The 19,893-nt window shown below is 37.1% G+C and overlaps 3 protein-coding genes across 7 annotated transcripts in view; all 3 read left to right on the top strand.

Moving 5' to 3' along the window:
* ankfn1a (ankyrin repeat and fibronectin type III domain containing 1a) overlaps window positions 1-6,829 on the top strand; it is a 115,400-nt gene extending 108,571 nt beyond the window's left edge. For all 5 annotated transcript variants that reach the window (XM_065262526.1, XM_065262525.1, XM_065262524.1 and 2 more), the window contains one exon: window positions 2,046-6,829. In XM_065262526.1, the coding sequence (XP_065118598.1) occupies window positions 2,046-2,803 (758 nt within the window). In that variant the 3' untranslated portion in view covers window positions 2,804-6,829. The remainder of the gene's footprint in view (window positions 1-2,045) is intronic.
* The window catches only part of nat9 (N-acetyltransferase 9), a 298,893-nt gene that overhangs the window by 178,253 nt on the left and 100,747 nt on the right, over window positions 1-19,893 (top strand). The gene's annotated exons all lie outside the window — the stretch shown is intronic.
* On the top strand, window positions 9,907-11,697 carry nog3 (noggin 3). Its single transcript, XM_065262636.1, has one exon. The coding sequence runs from the start codon at window positions 10,417-10,419 to the stop codon at window positions 11,089-11,091; it is 675 nt and encodes a 224-aa protein (XP_065118708.1). The 5' UTR covers window positions 9,907-10,416; the 3' UTR covers window positions 11,092-11,697.

Raw genomic sequence — 19,893 nt, 5'->3', positions numbered from 1 at the left:
GCATATTCAAAAAAAGTGGAGTGTCCCTTAAATTGCCTTGAAATGCACTGCTTTGTTTAGTGCATTAATGTAATTTCTACTAAAACAAGAAGTTAAGGGGGGGGGTATATTATAACGAGTTCTGATTGTGTAGTTTGTTAAGTGTGATTAGTTTAGCTGGCGACTGACGTTTTCCTGTGGGCGGAGTTTAGTCAAAAACTGTTCTAGTGACATCATTAAAGCAGAACGTAGAGGGCTGTAGTCCAAACCGGCCTTTCGCTGTAGGCTTTGAAAGGGGAATTCTGTTAAAGAAAATAATCGCCTGGCAGTGAACTTTGAGCTTTATCATTGTACAGGTATTATTTATGCTATTATAGAAACATTACACACTAACTAGGGTTTCAAAAATGGGATCAGAAAGAACGTGACTTTTAAGATGTATTTCTTGATGAGCAAAATGACCTATGAAAATAAGTCTATTTTTTGACAAAAAATATCAAATTTAAGCGAATTTTTGCTTAAACAAGCAAGAAGATCTGCCAATGGAATAAGAGAAATTTGTGTTTATGAAAAAAGTAAAATTATTTCAAGTATATTTTTCTTATTCCATTGATTTTTTTGCTTTTTTAACTCTAATTTAATCAAAGTTTATATTTTTTGTCTAAAAACTAGATTCATTTTTACTAGGTAATTTTGCTCATAAAAAGAAATTTAGATATTTTTACTGAAAACAAGACAAAAATACTTTTTTAAAAAAATTGTCTTGTTTCAGTCAAAAATATCAAAAAAAATCTTAAATTAAGATGCTTTTTCATGATGAATAAAAGTCTAGTTTTAAGACAAAAAATATCAAATTTAAGTGATTTTGTGCATAAAACAAGCAAACATATCTGCCAATAGGGTAAGCAAAACAATCTTGAAAATGTTTCTTAAACACCAAATTCAAGAAAAATTCAAGAGAAATTAGCTTACCCCATTGGCAGATTATCTTAGTATTTTTGTCTTGTTTTCAGTATAAATATCTAAAAATTCTTACATTTTAGATGCTTTTTCTTGATGAGCAAAACAACCCAAGACAATGAGTCTAGGTTTTAGACCAAAAATTTTCAAATTTAAGTGATTTTGTGCATAATACGAGCAAAATAATCTGGCAATGGGGTAAGCAAAAAAATCTTGAATTTTTCTTGAATTTAGTGTTTAAGAAAAAGTTCAAGATTGTTTTGCTTGTTTTATGCACAAAATCACTTAAATTGTATATTTTTGGTCTAAAAACTAGAATTATTTTCTTGGGTCATTTTGCTCATCAAGATAAAGCATCTTAATTTAAGAATTTTTAGATATTTCTACTAAAAACAAGACAAAAATACTAAAAATATTTTTTTTGAAAATAATTTTTTGCAGTGTAGAGAGTATCGGTTTCAAGCGACATGAAGAAAACTTCACATTTTTTTGTTTGCACTGCAGAAAATGATTTTCAAGAAAAATTTATTTTGTTTTCACTAAAAATATTTAAATATTCTTACGTTTAGATGCTTTTTCTTGATGAGCAAAACGAGGGTTGGGGATGGGGTGATCGCCATCACCTGCTTTCAGATGGACCGGCATTGACTACACAGAGCCGTAGTTCACTTATAGTCTAATTTTTGCATTCATTATTGCGGACATATTGCTTGCAATTTGGCTCAGCTTGTAAGTGAACTACGGCTCTGTGTAGTAAATGCCGCTCCATCTGAAAGCAGGTGATGGCGATTTACTACTAATCAAGAAACGGGCTTTACTGATGAGATGCGCATGATTTTGACTATCGCGATTTATATGCAATTTATCGTGCCTCAAATGGATGCACCCTACACAAAGGGGGCGCATTACAAAAAGTTTGCACTAAATGATATTCTCTATTTTATTAGCCCAACTATATTCTCTTTACAGTATGGTTTGTAATTCAACGCATTAACATAACTGATGTGTGCTCATCCTATTCAGACACCAGAGGCAAAATCTATTTGACAGTGTTGATAAAATGATCGAAACGACAGTCTTATTTTTTCAAGCCATGTCTGTTGTAGATTCCCAGCCAGGCTCGGATGAGGAAGGCTGCTCGGAGGTCTTTCTTCCCACGGACAGCGACTATGACTCCAGTGACGCCCTGAGCCCCCGAGACCTGGACTTAGTTTATTCCTCAGCCCAGGATCTCTCCCATCAGTCCGCTCATATTCTCAGTGGCAGCGCTCCAGATGTACTTCAGATACATGATCTCAAATACAGCGCCTGCTCCGAGTCCATCCTGGAGACCGATTCCTGCGCCAAGGACATGGAGGACCTGTCGCTGTCCTCATATTCCGTAAAGTCTGTAGACAAATCGTCTCGCTGTAAGTTCCTGGCCGATCCGCCGACAAAACGCAAACTGCTCTCCAAAAGCCATCCCCAGAGGAGTTATTTCGGCGGACCACATCGCTGGCTGCGCGTGCAGAGCGAGAGCCACTCGCCCTCTCTCTCCGAAGGCATCTACACCAGACAGAATGATACTGAGTTACCGCTGGAGTCACCCCTCTCCCTGTCGCACTCTCCCACTACCTCCTACAGTTTGGATGAGTCCAGGGCGACCTACAGAGAGAGCAAGCCCAATGTCCGCAGAATCTTCGTGGAGTCGTGCAGTGAGACGTCGCCCAGGAGAGACCCTCCGCACTGGGAGGAGACGGGGATGAGCGGGGCTACCGCACGAGAGACGGGATCGGGATACGGCACCACGACGGAAGCTCAGGACGTAGACTCAGACGAGCTAACCAATGAACAAGTGTCGGAGGTCCTCAGCAGCACTCTTTAGAGCGTTTTACTGCGTAGATGTGCATTCATCTCACCAGCTGTATTGCCTCTTAGCTCAGACTACCCCTCGTCTCCAACCTATACAACACTATACAACAACTCACTGTTGTAGTGAGCGAACACTTAGGCTAATCAATTCTCTGTGGAGTTTGAAGAGGATATAAAGTTGCAGGTCAACTTTGTGGGACTCATAAACCATGGCTCTGACTGTTAAAATGTCGATTATCAATGCAACCTGATTTAAAGCACTGCGTTTCCTCAGAACTTGAAATTTCCTCAGCCAATAGAGCACAATGGTTCTGGAAGTACTGCTTTGTCCATTCATTTTCACCATAGTCTTTTTAAAAATGCTATTTAGAAGAAAAGTCTGAGCCTTGAACCAGCCTGCAAAGATGAATGCCAACATTTCAGGATTTAATATGAAACCAAAAGGGGCATTTGAAGCCGAATGGTAAAGTATAATATACACTACCGGTCAAACGTTTTAAAACATTAGAAACTTTACATTTACATTACATACTTTATTTATATGTTTTCCATATTAGAGAATAAAAGTAGACAAAAATTTAGCTATAGGCATTATGTTGTGACTAAAAGCATCCAAAATAAATACAAATTCTTATTAAGAATTCTAATTATTCTTATTAAATTTTTTATTAAAACGTTTCTTGCATTTTAAAGTCCATGTAAAGTAAATTCAGAGAACTGTTTCTCTTAATGTCAGAAATGTATTGCTGAAACACATTACAAACACTGTGAACGGTGTAGTACTGAATTCTGGAGTTAGATAAGTTAGTTAAACAGTTTTTCTTGATTTCTGAGTTCACGTTTTTTTAAGGCAGGCGTAAAATCATGACTGGATGATACCCTGGAGTCACCGCCCTAACACAATCACGAGCATCCATTCAGGTTGCAGCAGTTTTTCAAAGTTAAAAGAGACAGCAGCTTTCCTGCAAGGTGGGCGTGGACACGCCTCTAACGTTTGAAAGCACAGAATCCTGGCTATTTTTCCAAGATTTTGATAACTTATTTTATTTATCTTTTACAAATTTGGTTGGGTGGTTAATTGCACATTTTTCTGTGATGTGACAAATAATCAGGTGTTTACACAGAGTTCACATCTGTTCTGGACTGTTATTGGCTGTCTCTTATTGAATATTCAGTCTAATGCTGCGTTCACACCAGCCACAGTAGAGGCGTCAAGCGAGAGTGATTTCAACGTTAAGTCAATGTAAAGACGTGTTGACGCGCGTCTGGAGGTTAGGGTTAGGGCGGCGCGGTGGACTTGAAAAATATGAACTTTGGCAGAAAAACGTGCCGCGTTAACCGGTCAGGAGCTTGCTCTAGTAGTGACGTGATTACAGGAAGCGAGCAGAGTCGCTGAAGCCCCTCCCATGATGCGAATTTCCGCGTTAAATTCTAGTCATCTAGTCATTCTAGTCAACACACACGGGAGGCTTCAGCTTTCAACACGCGCGTTTCTTGTGGCAACTCTCAATTCGCGTCTACCGCGCCGCGGTAAACGCATCATTCACGCAGCGCCTTTCACGCACTAATGAAGTGAGTACACTCAAATGTTCAAGCATCCAACTACACACGGTAGACACAAATTTGATGCCTCAAATGAGTCTGGTGTGAACTCACAGTAAGTCATCTATTTAAAAAAAAGTAATACAATTTAAGTTTTCTAATAAAAATATTATATATAACTAAATAAAATAGAATTTATTTTGCAACAGTTAGACACATTCAGATTAAAAGATCATGGGAAATATTTAAGTCAAGTGTTTCAAAACTTTTGACCGGTAGTGTGAACTAATTTAGGTATGGCTTGTAAATATAAAAATACAATATTTAATTTAAATTAAATTATTTAAACTATATACAAATATGTGTTAAAGAAATAAAATGCTGGTTTGTTTCAACCCATGGTTGAGTAAAATATGGACAAACTCAAACATTGGGTTTAAATTAACCTGTGCTTGTTTGTTTCAACCAATGGTTGGGCCAAATATGGACTTTTTCTAGGTTTATTTAGATCAAGGGTTGGATTTGTCCATACTTTACCCAACCGTTGGTTAAAATAAACCAGCATTGTGTGGAGTGTACACTGTCAGATAAAATGGTCACTGTCACTGGGGCAGTTATGGGTCCTAATATGTACCATTTCATTTACTGTAGGTACAGATATGTAGGCTATACATTTGGTACCAATATGTATTTTGAGGTACTCTTAAGGTGCAATTTTTTAAAGGGTACCGCCCCAGTGCCAGTTCAACACCATTTTCTAACAAGATATTAAGTCGTTTTTTTCATTCAATATATATATATTTAATGTTATTCAACTTAAATCTTTTACCTAAAGTTAAACTAAAGTGATATTTGAGTTGAACATTTTTTAGGTGTTAGCAATTGAAGTATTTTCTTAAGTTGATCCAACTTTTTACAGTGTAGATGTTAAATAATGTTGAAATCACATATTTTTGGAAGAATATTTCATTCACCTTGAAGAGCTTCAGTAGGTCTATTTAAATATAAAAAAATTTGCTAAAAGTCCATTTCTCTATGGAGAAAATGAATGTGATTTTTACTTCCGTAACTACACATTGTGCTCTATTCTGGTGTTTTTAAGTGAAGAGTGGAGTTGGGTAAATTGGCAGACAGTTGAATTTCAGTAAGTGATGTGTATGTTTAGATCTACGACCGATCGATTTCATTTTACTTCCCAGTATAAACAGGAATAATTCCTCTAACGTTGCATGCAAAGTGTGTTTATGAATGAAAGACTGTCAAGACTGCAGTATGTTTTACACTTGTCTACCTAATTTCCACAAATGAGAGCCCTTCAAATTCAACACTTAGTGTGTGCGTCTTAAACTCTACAGCAAGAATTTGTTTTGTTGTTTACCCTTTGATGGCGATTTGTGGTGTTTGATTGTTCACATTTGAAGATCAATTGTAATGAATTTGTTTCTGTTCTTATTTATGATGGGTAACCCACTGATTAAAATGAAAACCACTTGTGGGTGGGTGCACTGAACTTTTAATATGGATCTGCGTCCCACACCTTAAGCTGCAATGAGGTAGTTTTATTGCTGAATTTAATGGATCACTTTTGACCTTTTACAAAAGAAGGTGCACCCCTATTTATTGTTTGCAGATTTATGCCACTTTAAATATTTTGAAAAAATGCATTTGAAAGTATTGCAAAATAACGAATCACAATATTTGCTTTGTCAAGAAACCCATAGATGTTCAGTTACACGTTTTTAATTGTGTTAAACTACACCACAATCATATTGCAGTTATGAAGATTCAGTGTGAGTACATATTTATTCACTGTAATCCAAACCTATGCCCTAAAAATGTATTAAGTAAAACGTTTTATTTTCCTAAATGAAAAGGGCAGCTTATGCGAGCAACATTGTGAATGTGTCCGTTGCAACGTTTCAACAATTCGTTGATATTTGTAGTGTTCTTTGTTTTGTTTCTTAAACAAATATTTGCACAAAATGTTCGTCGGTTTCCAAAAATATGCGGCAAATGGACATTTTCGATTTGAAGGATTGCAAAAATGTCATCTTCCTGGATAGCAGTGACGTTAGCTGGTGCTCAGGATCCTGTGGTTAAAACGCACTGCTCCGACACCAGTGCGTTTGGGCACGGTTCTTTACGTATGCATTCAACAAAACCCCACAGTGATGAAGCATTATATGAAAGCCCATCTTATGTATTCCAGTTAAACTGTTTGCAACTGGCATTTAGGGTATTATTGTTAAATTATGAGTATATTTGTCTTGATACCTTTATACTGTGCACATTGCAAGCCAAATCAAAGCACCATATCTGTATATTTTTGCATTATGCATTTATTGATCCAGATAATATATTTCAGTATTGTATTTTTGATGGTTGGTCCTATGTCATACGTTTGTTGTAACTTGGTTGCTTTTTGTGATAAAATTTGAATATAATGTTGTGACGGATATGTGCTTTAAGTCATAAAAAATAAAAATTCAACTGTTAATATGCTATTTGTGTTACTTAAGTCTCAAGACAAATTAGTTTTCTTTTTAAATCTCACATTACACACGCTGTTTTTGCTTATTCCATGTTAATCTTGAGTGTTCCTAGTGCATCCTTGATATATCCAAAGAGTGTTTAGTTTTATCAGATTTATAAAAGACAGATCAGCTGTACCGATTTTTTACGAGGCGTAACGCAGGATGAGTGAGTCACGAGCAAGCAACACACACAAAACATTATCACAAAACTATTTTTGGACAACTTATGATTGACTATGTTTTTATATGCACTTACGCACCGATTGCCAAAAACACAGAAGTTTGATGTAGTTTTACTTACTGCCTGCGACTCATGACCCAGTTGGGACTGCGAAACTTTAACGAAACTTTGCTGCTACCCCCAATAAACAAACTATATCCATTGTTTCCATAATGCCGGGTTCTTTGGGAAGCTGAACACGATTAAATTTTCCTCACAAACAACAACAACACACTTCTAGGGTGACATTGATTTTGTGTCAGCTCTTGGTTGGTGTGTGTGCGCTATTCTGGTTAAAATGCCCATATAAGGACTTCCACTGGACTTCCTGCACTGTATTTGCCCATAAGAAAAATAAATCAAAGCAAGATTGTTACATGTGAATCTTTCATGTTTCCGAAACTTTTACCAACCCTGACGAAGCACAGAAATACTTTGTCATATGTCTAACTGCTTTTTGACACCTTGCCAGTTTTAAGCATGAGTAATCCAACTCTTAAACAGTGTTAATAAGTCAAAATGCATGAAATAGCTTTAACCTTAAATTGTGTAGAGCAATTCAAATAACTCAAAAAAGTTAGTTTAATATTGCTGTAAAATAAGCTATTTTAAAAATTGAATTTTTTTATTGACAATCTGAAATTGTATGTAGATGTTTTGTACTGTATACCACGGTAAATGATGTGAAAATGTCAAACAAGCAGTGGGATAGACAGAAAAACTGATGATTTTTGTGTGTGTATGTTTGTATTTAAAACTGAACGGAATTCACGTCAGCTACAGTGAAACCGTAACTTTCAAATCGAGCGTTCAAATTGCTCTCTTGTTAGATCATCAAAGGTCTTCACAGGGAACTAAACAAAAACAAATGACTTTTTTATCTAGCTTACTCATGGAAGAATCGGGAATATTTGGACCTCGTGCTGGGAGGGCTTTTGATCCGTCATTAAGATTAAGTGAACTTCAGAGTTGAAATGAAAGCTGCATTAAGTGCGAGGTATTGATGGTCATGGAGGCACGACTGCTCTTTACCCAGATATTTCTTAAGAAAGTGCATATATGCCTCCAAATTCAAAACCCTTCGATCTCACTGTGAGTTTGTGAAAGGAGAGAATGCATGTATATGTTGGAAACAAACTCAAACCAGTACTATCAATGAGATGATCTGTCGATTAAATTCGGAATGACTCAATGTTCTCAATTGACAGGAATATGGCAATTTCATCCACTGTACTATGTGTCCCAAGTCCTATTACCAGACACTTCCATGGAAACCAATATAACACAACAGTCATTGGTACAAATTGCATGCTAGAATGCGTCATATACAGAGGAATACAGAAATACATCAACTGTGCCATAGTTAACGAGTCAAGGCCGTGAATATGACTGACACTTAATACTGCAACAGTATGGCCTCTGTTCATTACAAATGCATTAAGCAGTTTTACGTTCACAGGACCTTGAAAAATACCTCTTTATATGGCTCTTAGAAATGTCTTTGTTTGCTGACAGACCGCTCTGGCCCTCCGTTCTGTAATTCTACCCAGCGGATGGGCCATTTTTAAGGGCCAGCGATTCCTTCGTCACTACGGATGGTTGGCAAGCTTATCTCAAAAGCATAATTTCAGACCACTTCCTTTCTTTCAAATAAGAACTCGTATTCTGCTGGCGCCGGACATTCAATGACACAAGAGCAATCCGGAAAATTGCTCTAAGGTCAATTTAAACGTTAAAGAGGAGCACAAGAATATCATAGGAGATGTGAGACATGAAACGTTTTTATTTAGCTTTTCAAGGGCATCTGAGTGCAACTTGGACATTTTAACACAAGGTAGACGTTGGCACAGCTTGTTTAAATCAAAGGGTGGAACAAATACAGTTTATTTTTAGAAAATATTTGAGGGTAAGCTAATATAAAGTGATCATGTTTAAATAGGATATGCATAACAGATTCTTTAACATGCACATAGAAAGCATAAAGGGAATCAAAAGTTTCAAACTTAATTTTAATGTCATCAAAGTTTTGTAATTGCTGTGATGATAAATCGTTACAGTGAATAAATTGTTTTATATTTTTATGCTACATGTTTTATCTTAATGTACATCTTTCATTAGTTAGTTTTGATCTTTATTTGTAATGCTGTTTGCATTTTGCTGAAAAGTAATACAGTAGGCTATGTCATGGCCAGTTTCCAGACAATTTTCTTCCCTTATGGGTTTCCAAATTAGTTTCTAAACATCAAATGAACATTTCACAAAACCAGTCATAAGTAGCACTGGTATATTTGCAGCCAAAAATACATTGCATTGGTCGGAATTATCATTATTTTTTATGCCAAAAATCATGTTCCATGAAAAAATTGTAAATGTCCTACGGCGAATAGATGAAACATTTATTTATCTATCATTACTAAAAAGTTTTGCTAATGACTTTATTTGGACAACTTAAAAGGCGATTTGCTCAATATTTCAATTTTTTGCATCCAATTTCTAATTGTATCTTGGCCAAATAGTGTCCTATCCTAACAAACCGCATTATTTAGCTTTCAGATGATGTATAAATCTCATTTTCAAATTCTCAATTTCAATTCTTATTCCAAAAGACAATTTTTTCCATTATCCAGTTTTACATTAAATCTACAGGCTTGTTTCTAACTGTCATGTATGCAGTATTTTGACATGCCATACAAGTGTGCACGCACCGGCAGAGGGCGATGAACGACAGACAGCATTCAGGACCCCCTTATTTCCCCACCCACACCTATACCCCTTTACAGCCCACCCCCTCCCTAAATAGAAGGAGGTGTCGTGGAGCTCTGGCAACAGACCCACAATTGAGAATGGGTCTTTGGGTTCCGTCGCGACCCGTGAGGATAAATCAGACGAGCCAGGTGATTCTCAGTTCGGTACCCATCACCAGTAACCATGTGGATCTCCAGACACCAGGACTCCGGATTCAGATGCGAGGAACTGGATTTGCACGCGCACCCCGAGAGCTCAAAGCAGAGACCGGGTCTGGTTGAACGTCTGATGCTGTCATGAGCCCCTTTGCTGATGGAAACCCGTGCGTAAAAACCGAAGCAGGACCCGCGCAAGAAACTCGCGTAATGACCACAAAGTAGCCTGGTACACCGTTTTGGGATTGTTTCTGAATTTCTCTCATGCGAAGTGTCTTTGCGGATAGTACCTTGTGAACAGTTTTTAGGAAGCTTATTCGTGGAGAGATCTCAGCGCGCACCGGAGTTTGCGCTCTCGCGTCTCGCCATAAACTCAAGCGAACTGTCCAGCGCGAGGATTAATCTAATATTTGACACCAACAGCTGAAAGATGGATAACGTGCCATATTTTGTGGCGGTATATGTACTCATTTTCTCCCTCGGATTTAGGATAGAAGAAGGGATGTGCCAACATTACTACCTCCTCCGCCCCATTCCCAGCGACACTCTCCCCATAGTGGAACTTCAAGAGGACCCGGACCCCGCATTGGACCCTAAAGAGAGGGATCTGAACGAAACCGAACTCAGAGCCATACTGGGAAGTCACTTCGACCAGAACTTTATGTCTATAACTTCACCTGAGGACAAATACGCAGGGCACGACGACCTGAACGAATCAGAGATCACGAAGCTGCGTCCCACCGGCGTCATGCCCAAAGACATCAAGAACATGGAGTTTGATATCCAACATGGTAAAAAACAAAAGCCGAGTAGGAAACTCAGAAGAAGGCTTCAGCTCTGGCTGTGGTCCTATACTTTCTGCCCCGTGGTGCATACATGGCAGGACTTGGGGAACAGATTCTGGCCCCGTTACGTGAAGGTGGGCAGCTGCTACAATAAAAGGTCTTGTTCGGTTCCAGAAGGGATGGTTTGCAAACCTGCCAAATCTACCCATTTTACGGTTTTGAGATGGAGGTGCCTGCAGAGAAAGGGTGGACTGAAATGCGCCTGGATACCAGTTCAGTACCCCATTATTTCAGAGTGCAAATGCTCCTGCGCGAACTGAAATAAGCTACATGCTCATTTTCACATGCACTGTCTAGTGTGGGAATGTATATTTTATGTACATGTGGTGCCATTTTAGGTTACACTTATAATGGTGTTCATGTTACTGTTGTTTAAATTGCATAAGTTAAGTAGGGATGGACTTATGTAATTATATTGTGGAGCTGCTTGTCATTATATATGGTTCTTGTTTTTACTATAGTAATATGTGTGACATGGACACAAACAATAATGTAAAATGGATTAATTTGTAAAAAAAAAGAATGGTCAGTATTTGCCTATACAATAATAACCAGTGTCTACTGTAATTGCTAAGCATCATTTTGTTTTAATGTAACTTTAAACATATATATTTATGTGAATGAACATTTCGCGTTGCGGAAAATTTAAGTGCATCTATTGAAGGAATTCCATGCTTTTTCCATTATTCGGAAAAGAAAACTTTATCTTTATACACCTCAGACTGGAGAATATACATTACAGTCTCGGTGTGCTGTAAATATAAGGGGAATGGAAAATAACTGCTCATGTAAATTAAAAGAAACTTCTATTTATTCTTTATGTTCATGTAGTCAAAATGCATTTAAAATAAAACCACTAAAAATGACACTGACTTTGCTTATTTCACACTTTTACTGTACATACACTGCCTCTGGCACAGTGCGTCACACCAACAGCATGCAGTGAAATCCCCCGGTGGCTATTTATAAACTCCTGACACTGATGTGATGTTAATGGAGGTGATATTATTTTAATTTGATGTATGAAGTCAAGTCTGGATCCTAATGGACAATCAGTGATTCGTATTCCTCAGAGGGAGTGGATTGGTTTCTTTGTTTTTTTCCCTCAGAGACGCCGTTCTGTCCTTAGACAGTCTGAAGGGTCTTTGTAAAAGGATTAAAAGTTAAAGACCTTCATTTTCAGATTCTTTCATTTAATCTGTGTGGCGCCTGAAACACATGCTGGAAGGATGATCACATGTAAAACCTTCTCTGCTCTGTCTGCTGCCTATAAGTCTATTGGCATCAAAAGCACAACTTGACCTCGGAAAGGAATGGTGATACTAACGTTCCAATCTATATCGATTAAGTTTAAACCCCTTATTTGACAAACAACATAGTCTGACTTTTGCAAATGCACCGTTACATCATTTTGAAGGGAGGTTTTTGCAGCTCAATGACTTACAGTAAAGCCTGCGAGTTTAGAGAGTGAGATGGATCACACAAAGTTGAAACACTGCTTTCTATCCAAAATAAAACTTGCTCTTGACATAAGAGTAACTGTGCTTGTATAGTATAAAATAGATTGGTTGCTCATAAAAACACATTTAACAACTTCTGGATCTATCCACATGCACTGTTTGCACTATAGTAATGCATTAGATTTTGACAAAATCCACCAGAACATTGTATGGTTTCTCACAGTAATGAGGGTCTAATCTATTGTATACATAGTATTATTTCTAAAGCCCTTTCTAAACTTTCCAATATGCTTTGTAAGCTTTCTTTCTTCTGTGTGCATTTTTCACATAACAGGCCAGCACCGTGCACAATTTTCAACAACACCTTAATCTGTAACTTTTAAACAAAACACTCATAATTGCTCCAAATCATCATACTCAGGGCATCATGTCTTGGGAAATAAAAAAATATCAAAAAAATTCATCTCACACAGCAACGTGCCACCCACGTTTTGGAGTCCATCCAGTATCACTAACAATCAGGTGTGAGGAACAGTTGCCCCCTTACACGCTGCGCCCTTCCCGCGATGAAAGCCAGTCTGGCCACCCAGGCGCTCTCTCTAACCATGACAGAGCGGAAAAACCACCAGTCATTAAACCGTCAGATTGTTTTTTGCGCAGACACTCCCTGAAAGAAGCAGCATTCTCATTGGTCCAAAACCAGTGCGTGTTTCCTGGCGACTGGAACGCTGGCATGCAAAGGATGGATGGAACCCAAACCAAAGGAACATGGAGACATGAGTTTGTGGGCAATACAAATGGACTGGAAACTGTTACTGAAAGAACTCCAATCACAAATATGTGATTGACAGATATTTACATAATTCTTTAATGACTCAAGCTTAATGGTACATTTAAGATCAAACCTCCATGGATTAACAGCATCGATTTTTATTTTGGTGCTGTACGTAATCGCTTATGGTGCCAAATGTTATGTCATAAACATTGAGACATGAGACAAAAGCGGTCACTGGGGTGGCACCCTCTCAAAAGGCGCAGCTTTGTACCATATTAGTACCTCAAAGGTATACATTTTATCAAATCTGTAACTAAATTGTACATATAAGGGGATTTTTAAAGGGTGCCGTCCCAGTGACAACTTTTTTAGCTTTATAGAGCATATATAGCCTAGAGATAAAGACTCAAATAAAAGTAGAAAATCTCTTATATATTGATTATCTTTGTATGCTGTGTGGCATTACATTATTATTTCTGCTTGTTTATTTTTGCTGTTAGACAAATTTAGCTTTGAAAGACAGATCAAATGAGCCTACAGAAAAACTTAAAACAGCCTCCAACTGTGAAAGCAGATTTTACTACTGAGAAATTAGGTTGTTTTCAACATTACCAGTGAAATGTGTCACTTTACAGCCTTGACTTGTCAACGTTTCTCATATTTTATGAACGTGTGACACTTAAAAAACAACATGTGGTTTACCTTGCATTTATACATATGCAGATGATGTCAGGAAAAGACATGTATCAACACAAACCTGTCACTCCTCTGCATAATGTTCTCTTTACATTACGTTTGTATAATGAATACGAGTATTGGCATAGGTTATAGCTTAAATATTTGCATATACTCAGTGTGTAAGTTTTCATTAATTGTTGGTTTTCATTTTTGACACACTGTTGGAAAAAAATGGTCAAAAAATTGTCTGTCAATGGGGCTGTATCCTTTTAAAATTTACACATGTGCACCTAAAGAGATTAGTACCTCAGATGTACATATAGGTACCAAATATACTCTATATCTGTCTTTAAATGGTATATGGACCTTTTTAAATAAATAAAAAAATGTCACATACACATAAATACAAGTACGACATGCAGTGAAATACTTTTAACAACTGTCCGGTATTCAAACATAAAAGGAAAAAGCTGGGTATGCAATTTGGGATTAAAAAAATAATAAACCAAAAGAAAGTACATTAATAAAGTATAAACTATATAAAATATACACTAAAATATACCTAAAGGATTATTAGGAACACCTGTTCAATTTCTCATTAATGCAATTATCTAATCAACCAATCACATAACAGTTGTGTCAATGCATTTAGGGGTGTGGTCCTGGTCAAGACAATCTCCTGAACTCCAAACTGAATGTCAGAATGGGATAGAAATGGGATTTAAGCAATTTTGAGCGTTGCGTGGTTGTTGGTGCCAGACGATCCGGTCTGAGTATTTCACAATCTGCTCATTTACTGGGATTTTCACACACAACCATTTCTAGGGTTTACAAAAAATGGTGTGAAAAGGGAAAAAAAATCCACTATGCGACAGTCCTGTGGGTGAAAATGCCTTGTTGATGCTAGAGGTCAGAGAAGAATGGGCCGACTGATTCAAGTTGATAGAAGAGCAACTTTGACTGAAATAACAACTCATTACAACCGAGGTATGCAGCAAAGCATTTGTGAAGCCCAGGGGCGTCAGTTTGTGTTGAAAAGTGGTGGGGACAAAAAATCAGATGAAAAAACATTACAGCAGGACGGGAAAAATATTGAATAACGGCGCATCAAAAATGGGCATAGTGTAAGCCGGTCAACAACACAAAAATTCTCAGCATAAAGAAAAAATTTTCTTTGTATTTTTGCCTTGTTTTCAGTAAAAGTATCTAAAAATTCTTAAATTAAGATGCTTTTTCTTGAAAAATAAGAAAATAAGTCTAGTTTTTAGACGAAAAATACCAAATTTAAGTGATTTTGTGCATAAAACAAGCAAAAAAATCTGCCAATGAGGTAAGCACAAAAATTTGAGAATTTTTCTTAAACACTAAATTCTAAATATTGGCAGATTTTTTTGCTTGTTTAATGCACAAAATCACTTAAATTTGATACTTTTGGTCTAAAAACTAGATTTTTGCACATCAAGAAAAAGCATCTTAATTTAAGAATTTTTAGAGATTTTACTAAGAATTTTTTTCTTGAAAATCTGACTTTCTTCCTTAGTATTTTGTCTTGTTTTCAGTAGAAATATCTAAAAAATCTTAAATCAAGACGTATTTTCTTCATGAGCAAAATGACTTTAGAAAATAAGTCTAGTTTCTAGACAAAAAATATACAATTTAAGTGAATTTGTGCTTAAAACAAGCAAAAATATCTGCCAATGGGGTGAGAAAATTTTGCTTAAATTAAGTGTTTAAGAAAAAATAAATCTTATTTTTAGATTTTTTTCTCACCCCATTGACAGATATTTTTGCTTGTTTTAAGCACAAATTCACTTAAATTGTATATTTTTTTTCTAAAAACTATACTTATTTTCTTAGGTCATTTTGCTCATCAAGAAAAAGCATCTTGATTTAAGAATTTTTAGATATTTTTACTGAAAACAAGACAAAAATACTAAGTAAGAAAGTCATTTTTGCAGTGTAAGTCGCAAGGGTATTGTTTGATTTTTCAGAAAATTTTAACCAAATGCTTTCAAAAAGTGGTGGGGACAAAATTAGCCATTTCAAAAAGTGGTGGGGACATGTCCCCAGCGTCCCCAGTGTAAATGACACCTATGGTGAAGCCACAACATGCACAACCTTGAGGCGCAAGGGCTACAACAGCAGAAGACCAAACCAGGTACCACTTATCTACACTACAAATAGGAAAAAGAGGCAACAATTTGCATGAGCTCACCAAAAATGGACAGTTGAAGACTGGAAAAATGTTGCCTGGTCTGATGAGTCTTGATTTCTGTTGAGACGTTCAGATGGTAGAGTCAGAATTTGGCGTAAACAGAATGAGAACATGGATCCATCATGCCTTGTTACCACTGTGCAGGCGCTGGTGGTGGTGTAATTTTGTGGGGATGTTTTCTTGGCACACTAGGCCCCTTAGTGCCAATTGGGCATCGTTTAAATGCCACGGCCTACCTGAGCATTGTTTCTGACCATGGCTTTTTCCAGCAGGATAATGCAACATGTCACAAATCTCGAATCATTTAAAATTTGTTTCTTGAACATGACAATGAGTTCACTGTACTAAAATGGCCCCCACAGTCAACAGATCTCAACCCAATAGAGCATCTTTGGGATGTGGTGGAACGGGAGCTTCGTGCCCTGGATGTGCATCCCACAAATCTGCATCAACTGCAAGATGCTATCCTATTAATATGGGCCAACATTTCTAAAAAATGCCTTCAGCACCTTGTTGAATCAATGCCACGTAGAATTAAGGCAGTTCTGAAGGTGAAAGGGGGTCCAACACAGTATTAGTATGGTGTTCCTAATAATCCTTAGGGTTTGTGTATTAGAACTATATAAAATGTGAAAATATCAAAATATTATGTGAAAAATAGCACATAAATGTGTTTGTATGATTTTCCTTAAAGTGTCCATGTCCAGTATGGTGTATATAAAATGACACTGTGCTGTGCAAGCCCAGAGGTAGAGTGTTGAAGTGTCATAGTGCAAAAAGAAGGTAGTCCAGACCAGAACTAGATCCTGGGTGTTTCCTGGTTTAAACTCCGAATGGCCTGCAGGAAGAAGCTAAAAGGTGCTGGCCCAGTGACATCTTGGGACCATTTTTTTTCAGACAATGTAGAATTAAAAAAGGAGAAGGTAAAAATCTCTGGGCTACCTTACATTTGACCTCTTTTTGGTAAAGGACTGAAATCTCCATGCGTCCATCCATAAATGCATGGTTTTTGTATCTTGCAATGGGCTTCTCCTTGGAGTTTAACACCTACTTGGCAACTTGCATTCTCATTTCATTTAAATTTCATGCATTTAGCATGCATTGACTTTAAAACAACTATTCAAGATATAACTTTTTTCAGTATATGTGTTCCCTGGGATCAAACCCATGCACTGCTAACACAATTATGATTCTTTGAGGCTTATTACCAATTACCAATTTACCAGTGTCTGCCTAAAACAAAAAAATTTAAATATAAACTGTTATTCCTTATTTTTATGCATTTATCCTGCATAAAGAAAGGCTTTATAAAAGAAGACAATAAATGCGGCGATTCTAGTATATTCAACAAAGACTTATGTCAAATATGCCTTTGAAAAGCATAGATGCAATAGATTGTGAGTGGTGCTCTTGATGACGATACAAAATCATTGAGAAAAAGGTCACTGTGATCTTAAGTTCATAGCTGAGATCATAGTGCTGGGTTGAGAGATGAGTGCATCTTTGATGTTTAAAGATCAGAGTTATATTTGCAGACGCGAAGGGTCAAATTGACTTTGTCGTGTAGGATAGTCTGTACTAGATATGATTAAAGAATGCTTTATTTTTAATGAGAGAGAAAACATCAATCCACGGTCAGAGGAACTGCTAACACATTATACCATGGTACCTAGAATTGACTTAAATGCAGGACTTTCGGAATACTATAATACTCAAAGTATACATATAATAAATTAATATATGTGTTTTTTGGCATATTGTAATTATAGCAAGTAACATTAAAACACAGTGGAGCAGTTAGCTTGTGCATTTTACACTTCAACTGAAGATTGACAGACAGAAATGCATAAAACCCCCCGGCCTTCAGTCTGAGCTTAAGATCCCATAATTTTCTCCTCTTTTAAAAACACTACAGAAATGTAAGGGATGGCAAATACTTGACTCGACTGAGGTTTAATCAAACCGCAAGCTTCATCTCCCTTTTGTTCCTCCTGCCTTTTTTCCTTAAGAAATTGGCAGCGCAGCCCTATAATTTCCCCCAATCGCCAGGCCAATGTGGGCCCCGTGCCATAGTTCCACCCATTGCTGTCTATATTGTAAAGAATAGGTTTGTTCCTGTAGCAGATGCATGATCTCTTATTCTGCCTTCATAATACTTTAAACAAACATTTTAATCCTTTACTGAAAGACAAATCCCTGTGCATGCACTTGCCACCCGTTCACCGCATTCGCAGTGTTTTTGTAAGACAAAATCGTACGGTTTAGGATAGAGCACAGTTTTGTGGTGCTCTCATCATGCATGACAGCTGAAGCAGATATTTACAGGAGGTAAGATGAATATATAGATTTGAATCGTGATGATCTGGAACAGATCACCTCTAGTACATGTTGAGACAGCATTTTGTTTGTGTAAAAGCTCATTAATGTCATGGAAAGCTCAGAAACCGAGTGAATCTGTGACAGAGTAAGCCTTCCTTGTCCAGATCAGTTATTAAGATCATTTAGGAATTGGATAGAGGGATGTTTTGGATGGCAGCATGATGGACAGGGCTCAAGAAGAAACTGTCGTGGATGTATGTTCAATCCAAAAGCCAGATCCATCAAGGAGGTTGGACTGATGTTGAAAGTATTGGCAAAGCTGATCCATAATAAATGCACCCAGCAGATTGTGGCGCCACTCTCGTGTGTTACTCCGCATATGAACATTATGTCTATGGGCTTGTGTTGGTTGAATTTGTTAGACAGCATGTAACAGCATGTTTTTGTGTCTGGATATGTCATGGAATTAAAGTTTGTAATGACTTATGAGTGATAGCTCACTATGTGTTTCCAGTGCAGACACAAAACTGATGTATTACGGATCACGGACTTCTTAACATGAGACGCAGTGTAACGGAAGATGTGAAGTCATAAAGCATAGTGGCATCAAATGTCTGCGCTGCTATATATTTTCCAAAGTAAACGTGTGTTGTTTTTGATGGATGGGGCGTAGGGGAATTGCTAATCTAATTTTCAAAATTAATTAATTTTTCTGGTATTTTACTGCCAAACAAAACATGTAGCAAAAGTTTACAGTATATAATTGTTATATAATTGAGTCTGTCAGTCTGATATCATGCCCCTTGTCACACGTTGATGTTCAATATACATGTAATGTGAAATCATTAAAACATTTATGTATAAGCTGATAAAAACACTGATTGCTTAATGTGTGGTCTTAAAATAAATAGTTTTGGAAAATACTTTTATTTTACATGTTTTATTTGAACTTTCTTACCACCATAATTTTTCCTTTTTAGCTTTTGCTCAATATAGGATCAGTTTATCAATATCATAAGACATGAATACATCATCAGCATCTTGTATCTCTCATCTGTATGTATGCCAAGCAAGATGCGCCCCCCAGTGGTTCATAAGTGAGTATGCATTACTACAGAAGAATTCAGATGTTTGCACCACAGTAAAACTTCAGTCTACAACTAACAATAAATCTCGTTTATTTGATGAAAAAGTACCTACAGCCAGAGGTGTGTGCTTATTATCTTTTTCTAAACCAGTGGTTCTCAAACTGGGGGCCGCGAGATGGTGCCAGGGGGGCCCCAGTTTTATGACATTTTATATAATACATTAATTTATCATGAATTCTCATCTAAAATGTATCTTAATTTATTTTCATTATCACGAAAAAAATAAGGCTACTAACCAACAGCACAGCTTTGGGGGGGGGGGGGGGTGCGAAGGAATGCACCATACATAAGGGGGGCCGCACGGTGAAAAAGTTTGAGAACCACTGTTCTAAACAATGTGCCATGAGGGCTCGATTATTTATTAGGAAAAAGTTAATGATGTCTACAACACATTGAGAGGAAAGTATTTATAGGTCCTACTATAGGAACCCTTACGCTAATTAATCATTATTAAACTATAGTACCAG

The sequence above is a fragment of the Paramisgurnus dabryanus genome, chromosome 1 (assembly GCF_030506205.2).
Source record: "Paramisgurnus dabryanus chromosome 1, PD_genome_1.1, whole genome shotgun sequence".
Lineage (NCBI taxonomy): Eukaryota > Metazoa > Chordata > Actinopteri > Cypriniformes > Cobitidae > Paramisgurnus > Paramisgurnus dabryanus.
Note: the sequence above shows the minus strand (reverse complement) of the source record. Positions and strands in the feature narration are given on the sequence as shown.